The sequence below is a fragment of the Paramisgurnus dabryanus genome, chromosome 17 (genome assembly GCF_030506205.2).
Source record: "Paramisgurnus dabryanus chromosome 17, PD_genome_1.1, whole genome shotgun sequence".
Taxonomy (NCBI): domain Eukaryota; kingdom Metazoa; phylum Chordata; class Actinopteri; order Cypriniformes; family Cobitidae; genus Paramisgurnus; species Paramisgurnus dabryanus.
The window spans coordinates 36,357,952-36,367,201 of NC_133353.1; the positions used below are offsets into that span (position 1 = coordinate 36,357,952).

Consider the following 9,250-nt stretch of genomic DNA (forward strand, 5'->3'; position numbering starts at 1 on the left):
TCTGAGAGTTCCTGTAGATTTGAAAGTTGTCCTACTGTGAGATCTTTCCAGTAGCCTTCAGGAAAAAAACTACTGCTGATCTTCAGTAGACGCTGAGAGCTCTCAGAAGATAAAACCACTGGAGTCCCAAAACTTTGTCCGCAAAATCTTTTCTTATTTATTCCTATTTATTTTGGGACCATGAAGTCTTCATATGTTCACTAATCTATTCAGAGCCGATAAATCAGATAAAATCTCACATCATTACCAAAAGTTAAAAGTCTGGTTGAGTATGTTGTTGTGTCTTCTGTCTATTTGTTGATGTTGTGAGAGTTCCACACGTCCAGATGTAATAGATCAGGATTATTTCAGATACAACTCATACTGCTGTATTTATACAAGTGCTGCTGAAGGATTTGGCCATTTGTGTTCCTTGCTAGACCTTGAAAGCCACCTATAACAATTAGTCCACAGAAAGATGAATAGATCAAATATATTGGAGTGGATGTTGATGTTCTTATCATGAAAAAAGTCACGGTGTCGCACAGCCCTTACCTATGACAAAAGAGAGAGAGCGAAAGAAAGAGAGAGCAAGAGAAATGGGAGTGTTGTAGACAGAGGCCTGAATAAACAGTTTTCATGTGAAATTCCTGTGAAACAGTTCAGTGTGTGCCGGATGTCCTTCACTCCGGGTGTGCTGTTTTCTGTACTGTTTGATGATAAGCCATAAGACAGAGCTGTGGACTGAGCCCTTGGTTGCAATTCACAATCTCACTGCTAGAAGCCACTAAAAATCTACACAGTGGACCTTTAACTCTTTTCCTGCCATTGACGAGTTTTTACTGCAATCCATATTGCCGCTATTATCCACTAGGTGGTGTTCCTACCTAACTTATAAAAAAACCAACCCATATTTAAAAGGTAATTAAAAAGAAGACAAATGAAGATTGGATTAAAATTGGAGTGTCTCTTATTTCATTTGATATATTTTAAGTTTATATATTTAAAGAAATTGTTCTGGAAGGCATTCAACTTTTGTGAAAAATTATAAAAAATAATGGGGTTGGTTGGCAATAAAAAAACGCTGGTGGTGAAAGAGTTAAAGAACCGACACTTGTGGACAAATCTTCTTTCCTGTTTTACTGAAGAATTCATGTTACCTACATCTTGCGCAGTCTAAGGGCGAGTAATATTTTTCATTTGGGCGGAACTGACCCTTAAAATATTTACAGAAAATGCATGACGTCTCATAATGTTATTTCCGAATTTCCTCTGTATTTCAGTGACCAGTAAGAAACCTACACAGGTGTTCATCACAAAAGTAAAGCAGTTTGAGGGGTCGTCATCATTTGTAAGAAGATCACAGTGGAGCATCAGTCAGCTGAGAGAAGTGAACGCTCTCGACTCCACCCAAGTGAGTCCATGAATACTCTTCTGCATCGGGAAATAACTCTTAGATGTTTCGTTTCATTAAATTCATTTTTCCGTTTACCATGTAGGATTGTCCAGAGTTTGACCTGGTGTTTGAGAATGGATCAGATCAGTGGACCGCTGGTTCAGCTGGAGAGAAGTCCATGTTTATCCATATCTTACATCACACCTGTCAACGCTACATGTCTGAAAGAAAACCAAACTTTATCAACTGTCACTTAAGAACATTGGAAGGTGAGGCGCTTCATTCTCTTTAATTAACAAAAAGTTTTATCATATGTGTTCATGTTCTGTTTAATAACACTAAAATACATCTACTCCTCTCATGTTAAAATGACTTAAATCTGTATGGGGTATGTGCTTGAGCCGAGCTCCTCCTTTTAAAACAGCGAGCCAGATGCGATAAATATTATCATTTTGTTTTGTTGAAGTTGTGAAACAGCTGATAGTGGTGCTCATTGTCTTTAGTGTTCAGTTTTTGAATGTGTGTCAGAATGGGAAGCAGAACAAAGCGTCTCTGTGTGATCAGATGCTCAGATTGTGTCGCCTGGCAGGACTCGGTGAACAGTTTCATTTAAACTTCTGGAAGCATCTATACATCTGCCTCCTTGTGAGGCTGAAAGAGATTTACAAACAATCACAATAGAGCTCACAATCTCAATCTGACTACAGTATTTCATTTCTGAGTTCATTTGATTACATCTGGTTGTTAATGCAGCTCAGTGTATAAATTCAATCATTTCAGTCAGTGCATATAATATAAAATAATATAATATAATATAATATAATATAATATAATAATTTCAGTGTTTAAGCAGGGTATCTTTAGTGAACTAATGAATTACATCAACATAATTTATCAATGAATGATGATGATGATGATGATGATGAGTCCTAGAAGATGAATGAAGTTTCTGCTGAAGAAGATGTGACCCCTCTGTCCCCTCCAGTTTAAGTCTCACACCAGTGCAAAACAAATAATGTGACGCTGCTCAGGTGTGGGACAAAAACTATGGGAGACATCAGCATACAATCAGCTTTATTCTGCATAAAACGACATCTTACTCACATTTGATCAAATCTGACAGAGGACCGAACCTCAGATCTGTTTGTGATAAATCTCATGTTGCATGCAAGACGTGTGTTCTATTTTAGCAGTGCTTAAAGTGGGGAAATTTTCAGTACACTCTTGTTCACCATTGACATAGATATTAATGATAATAAAACCCACAGAAAATGCATTCAAATACAGATGCACTCCAATTTAGACTACATACATGACTTGGTATTTCTTGTATAACACTACAGATCTTATCATATATTTAACTGCATGAAAAACGTGCAGTTTAGTAAAGCATTAATAGAGTAGATTCTAAAGAATCAAATAAAAGTGTGCAGGGGTGTTGAAGATGAACTGAAAAGATAAAGGCAAAAAAAACTACAAACACTTTAGATTTATTATCAACAACAGTAAACACTGCTCAGTTAAATATGCACATGAATTTTACTGGCAACTTTAATGTACAAATGTACAAAAGCAGATGATGATGCTCGAGAGTGAACCTCTCTCCCCTCAACAGTTTCATTTGCCTTTGCACAAAACTGTCTGGAGGCATGCTCTCAGATACTGAACGTGTACGCCCTGAGCTCTTTATATGCAGGGAGTGTTCATGGGAGTTGTAGTGTCATAGTGTCACACCGCACATTGTTTATTACTTCACGTGGCTTTTAAGAATTACAAAATTATATTCAACCGCAAAGTAACAATAATAGCTGTCTTATCTGCCACCACTGAAATCATGCATTTGTTGACAGGTGTTGATGTCTTGTTTACTTTATCTGGGTGTTCTGACTGACACGTCCTTTTGGTCCCCTTCTGAAGATCACTGGGTATTCAAAATATAAAAGAAAGCTTCAGATAAACGGCTCTTATTCTCGTGATTTGTCGGGATGATAATTAAAACAGATAATTCACTTAGTGCCCTGTTGTGCAATGTCATTAATATCAATCACCTATTCACTGACGCTTTGACTCGGAGAGGCAATTGTTATGTTTTTAGTAGTTTTATTTTTTGGGTAACACAAGAATCTGTCCTCATTTAACTTTATAAGTTACGCATCCTTTCAGAAAACAGGTGGGAACTTGGTCTTGATATGAAAAATAAAACTAAAGACAAAGGCACAGTAAACCTATATGACAGGTAAAAATATGAAAACATCATAAATATAAAATGGTGTTTTCTGTGAGGATGAGTGCATTTAGCAGAAGCTCATTACAGTATTTCAACAACTTGTCAGTAAATGAAGTTGATCATTTAAGGTTAAGTTTATGTTGCATTAGCCTAGCCATTAACAAGATGAACACAGAAAATCTTGTTTTACATTTAAACTAGTAAAACGGGACACTATGAAGAAGGTAGGTAAAAATTTGGGTATGACTGCAGTTAGGCAAATATCTCAACCAGGTGCATGAATACCAGGACACTGTAATGTTGCTTGAGGTCTATAAATGACACATTACAGTCTCTAATATCATAATTATTTGAAATAATCATTTGAAAAATATTGAAATAAATGTTATATATATAGACTGTAATTGATCACCTCATGTCATAAATATTTGTATGGTGTCTAGGTCTCATTTTAATTTCTATCTTATATAAAAGATTAACTACATGTTGATATGGTTGTGTATGAAGCTGATTTCGCAATCATTTCTATAGATGAGCTTTAGAAAGAAGTAAAGCATGAATGAATTAATGAGTAAGTTTGAACCAAACAGTTGGACATGGAATCTATGTATTCTTGTCATAATGGCTTTTGTTATTTTACATCTGTGTCTTTTTATGCAAAGCCCAGGAAGACTCGGACATTGTGATGCTAATGAAGGTCTGCGCTAGAGATTTAATCAGTCACATGAAATATGTGTAGGATTTATTCAGCTCCAGCCCATCATCATGTCCTCCTGCACACACACACACACGCACGCACGCACGCACGCACGCACGCACGCACGCACGCACGCACGCACGCACGCACACACACACACACACACACACACACACACACACACACACACACACACACACACACACACACACACACACACACACACACACACGCAATGTAAATACAGAATGAAGTTCAAACTACTTGGTTTTGCAAGTTAATTCAACTTACTATTTTAAGTTTGGGCTTGTGAAAGTTGACATAAAATGAAGTTTAAATTGTTTAAGTAAGATTAAAATATGTTGATTTATCAAAAATGCTGCATATTTTATTACAGTGCCGTCTGAAGAGTTTCATGTTCATCACTGCTTACAGTCTTATCATTTACTCATGAATCCAGCTGCAGATGCTTGGATCAAATAATCCAAAATACCAAGAAATTAACATCCCAATTTCAGTTTTTTATCTTTTGTAACACAAGATGTTGCACAAACTGAACCCAATACAAGCTTGCACAAGCCTATAACTGTAGTGAATATGAACAACAATGACAACAAGATGCTGAACCTTTGTATCCTGAAATTTATCTTCTGTTTCCAAATATTCCCTGTGCGCCATCTAGTGGATAAAACTGGCACTTCAGTACAAAAAATACTGTACTTTAATTAATGAGCTTCAGCCTAAACCTAACCTAACAACATAAACCCAACAGGCCTATAAAATAGTCAATACAGATTTCATCAAAAAAAGAACTACATGTGCCTACATGTCAGTTTGATGGGAGGAAGCTGCAAAGATTTGGTAATTTTTAAAGCAAAACTCATCATGCAAACTAAAAAAGAGGTGGTCTATTACAAAATAAAATCTTGTGTGCACGAGTAAGTTGAGTATAAGTTGATGTGATGTTTTGTGTGATGCTGTAGGTAACAGTGTTCTCCACAGCGCCACTGCCAGTGTAAGCAGTGCCGTACAGAAGGCCAGTCAGGCTCTGAATGAACGCGGTGAGAGACTGGGACGCGTCGACGAGAAGACGGGCGAGATGATGAACAGTGCACAACATTTCGCTGACACTGCACACAAGGTCAGTCACTTATATCTTTTCATCTCAAACAATGTGAAATGTAAAGATGCATTTGTGTTGCTGTGTTGTCGTCCTGCATGAATGAGAAGAAAAGGCACATCCGCTTAAACTCTCAACATTATAATCAGACACAAACCAGACAGTTTAATATTGGCTGAAAACTGATTGTGAATGACAGATGTTATAGTTGTGAAAAAGTTTAACAGGAGATTTCATGTGGTCCTGTGTGTACTGTAAAGAAAGGTGTTAAAAAAAATTAACCGTCTCTCGCCGCTCTCGCAATTGAAGAATATTGTCAGACCTGTTGAGAAGTTTTTACAATAATGTACTTTATTTATGGGCACAAATATTGGAGGAACAAAATGCAAGTGCACGTTTTACTGAATTTTTAATTTGGGCAAGTGAAACTATAGCTGTTTGGCTATCACGAAAAGAGTAAATGCTTGGTACTGGATCAGCTGATGTAATTTCTGTTTTTAAGGGTTTATTAAATCCCATATTATCATTAAATATACTAACTATAAACTGATTGGTGACCTGGACATTTTCAGATTTAAATGGGGTATAAATGTCTTTGTGAAGGTGGTGATGATGGCTGTTTAAAAATGTATGAGTGACATATTGTCCTGCTGGTACATAATCACGTTTCTAGTTCTTGTATGGATTATTTATTTCTCTCTCTTTCTCTCTCCAGCTCGCCATGAAGCACAAGTGTTAAGATGTTTTGGGATGTTTATGGGAAACTGGTACTTATTCTCTGTCAGAGACGTTCAGTGGATTTACATAAACAGCTAAGAACGTTGAACGGCACACAAAAACATCTTTCCCTGTTAACACAGGATTTCTCTTCTTGCTCATTTTAACATAATAAGAGTTTTAATAATTGACATCACAAAATCATTTTAGTGTGCAATTCTTTTGTAAAAGAAATCTAACAGTGAATCTCTAAACCTAAAACTTTATCTTACCTACATTACATTCTTTTGTTTTTTTGCTCACTTTGTTGTTATAAATAAAAACATGTTTTGATAATTTTATATTATTATCTGAATAAACTGACCTTCTAAATGGATCATTTGAAAATGTAGTAAATCTTGCACAAGCTGAGCTGTTGAAATATCTTCACATCACCTCAGAGATCTATAAACTTCACCGTATCACTGATGTCCCCTTCATACTCTCTCCAACATACAGTGGATATACTCAAAAGATTGAGACCACATTAAAAGTCTTTGTTCAGTTGGATTCTCTTTTGAAAATAGAGAGACTACTCGTCCAACATCAGTGGCTGACCTTACAAATGTGGGTTTAGTAGAATGGTCAAGCATTCCCATAAACACACTCTTAAACCTTGTAGAAAGTCATCCAAGAAAAGTTGGCCAACTCCATATGAAACCCTATGGATTAGGAATTGGATTTCATTCATATGTATGTGCATATAAAGACGGTGTCCCAAAAAGTTTGGCAATATATTGTATGTTGTTAATTACGCAAATTTACATCATGTAAGGAATCATTTGAATTATTTGAAAATAATAATGCACACCCAAGGTGGTAATGTGGCATGACGCAAAGCGGAGATATACTGTGGGTGTGCATTATTTTCAAATAATTTAAAGGACCGGAGTCAATTATTCTGCTTATAACACAGTTACCACAGACATCGCTCTGGTGGTTATTTGACAGCTTAGGTGTGCATTTTACAGAAAAAAATCAATACCCATGAAACATATCTCAACCAATCAGAACAAAGCATTCAACAGGCTCGTGTGTGGTATAAACCGTATTAATTCATAGGGCAGTATCTGGGTTAGGCTGTGTTAGTTTCAGGCAGTTGTTATCTTGGAATAAAATACCTTGAAATGTTGCAACTGGCCAATCAGATCCCAGCATTTTAGAGTGCCATGTAATAATACGACCCCCCTCATTAAAACATGGAGGTCCCCTCATTCTGTATTCTGTGGTGCTGCCTGTGACGGTAATGATAATATCATTTATATTTAAAACATTGAACATTATAAAATAAAAAACTGATGCGTTTACACAGGTGTGTGTTTACTTTAAATCTGTGCTACTATGTGATCTTACACTGTAAATACCCATTGGCATTAACACATCTCCAAGATCTCTACAGCTGCTTTCTCACAGTTTCTGTTATCTTAATATACACCGTTATTAAAATCACTGCTATATTTACTTCATTTTCAGTTATGGGCCTTCATATAAGAACCCATGAATGCAAACACATGGCTCTTATTATTATTTTTAAACAATTTGACTAATGATCCATTAAAGGGCAGTTTTACCAGACAGGGCTTAAGTTTAAAGCCCAAGACTAAAAGGCTTGTTTGAGCTGTCTTAACTGATTCATCTTATCAGTGCCATTGTTTTGTCTCAAGATGCACATCAGTATTGTTTTTTGTAAAAACTACATAAATGTCTTAATATGAGGTCCTGGTCCTGACTTAATCTAAACCCTGTATGGGAAACCGCCCCTTAATGTATACAAAGGCGACCAAAGTCTTTTGTTAGTTAAGCTTTAGCTCTTATACTTTCAGACACTTTAAAATGTCCTTCATATTACTTGGTTTATCTTACTAAAATGCAATAAATGTTTATGTTTACCTGAAAAATCCTTGACTTAAGATAGCAATGATCATGAAAACTGTTACATACTGTATATCTTAATATCATCAGCCTGATTGATTGGTTATTTTATTTACACAGATCATTAAAATGAATTATGAAATGATCCCATAACGCTTAAAATGTCTACAGTTTTTTAAATGTTCATTGTGTTAAAACAATCCCTGCTTAGATGGATCAAATGCTTAAGCATTTCAAGGCAATGACTTGTCTTTTTTACAGTCTGCATATGTTTAAATAAGGGAATATTGTCTAACATTATTTTAAAATATTGTGCCTGTGCTTTTGTGTGCTCAATGGAAAACTTAATAGTAATAAATGACTTTAACTAATAACCTTGCTTCAGGTTTATATTTGAACAGTTTGGAGGAGTTTTAAACCTTGAACACCACACTCTTAAAAATGTTGGATTGTTTTTAACTCATGCTCTGTAAATATGGAACAGAATGCACCGCTAGATTAAAAATGATCCAATGCTGGTTGTTTTAACCCAACATTATGGGTAAAAAAACCCTCATTTTTTAAGTGCAGTTCAGATCAACATTAAATGTTGTTGTTGTCATCTTCAGATACAGAATGGCTGTGGTTTGAACATAACTGCAATGTTTTTGTAACATCTGAAAGAATACACTGTAAAAAATAGCTGTAATTATGCAGCTGGTTGCCAGTAACTTACTGTAGAAAATAAAGGCTGAAAATGTTTGATGTTCATTTAACTTTGGACAAACTGTTGCCAGTAAATAACATAAGTATAAAATCTACAGTAAGTTACTGGCAGCTAGCTACTAGGGATACCCAGTAATACTGTCATTTCTACAGATTTGTTTTACAGTGTAGACAGTGTGATAATTCAGACACTTGATTTCTTAAAGAGTAACTCATGACATTCTTTTGGTCTAAAATTGTGCAGTTAGTTTGTAAAGATATCTTTTAATGTATGAGTATTTGTTGGTAACATAAGAGGTATAAATAGCAACACCAAGAACAGAATAATGAATTTTATGAGGTATTTGTGTGTTTTTGCTTTGTGTAATTGCAGATATTCAGGTGTGCACACAGGGTTTGTAATTTAAAACCCCTCTATCCTACAAAATGCACTTTTAAATGTGTTTCTATCAGAAAATGAGTTTCCTCATCCTGTTATTATACAAATCCATCTCTTCT

The 9,250-nt window shown here is 35.6% G+C and overlaps 1 protein-coding gene across 1 annotated transcript in view; it reads left to right on the forward strand.

The window, feature by feature from the left end:
* stxbp6 (syntaxin binding protein 6 (amisyn)) overlaps window positions 1-8,421 on the forward strand; it is a 33,856-nt gene extending 25,435 nt beyond the window's left edge. The window contains exons 3-6 of the mRNA XM_065267319.1: window positions 1,263-1,393; window positions 1,479-1,644; window positions 5,283-5,440; window positions 6,135-8,421. Of these exons, the coding sequence (XP_065123391.1) occupies window positions 1,263-1,393; window positions 1,479-1,644; window positions 5,283-5,440; window positions 6,135-6,158 (479 nt within the window). The 3' untranslated portion in view covers window positions 6,159-8,421. The remainder of the gene's footprint in view (window positions 1-1,262; window positions 1,394-1,478; window positions 1,645-5,282; window positions 5,441-6,134) is intronic.
* Window positions 8,422-9,250: the final 829 nt, after the last annotated feature.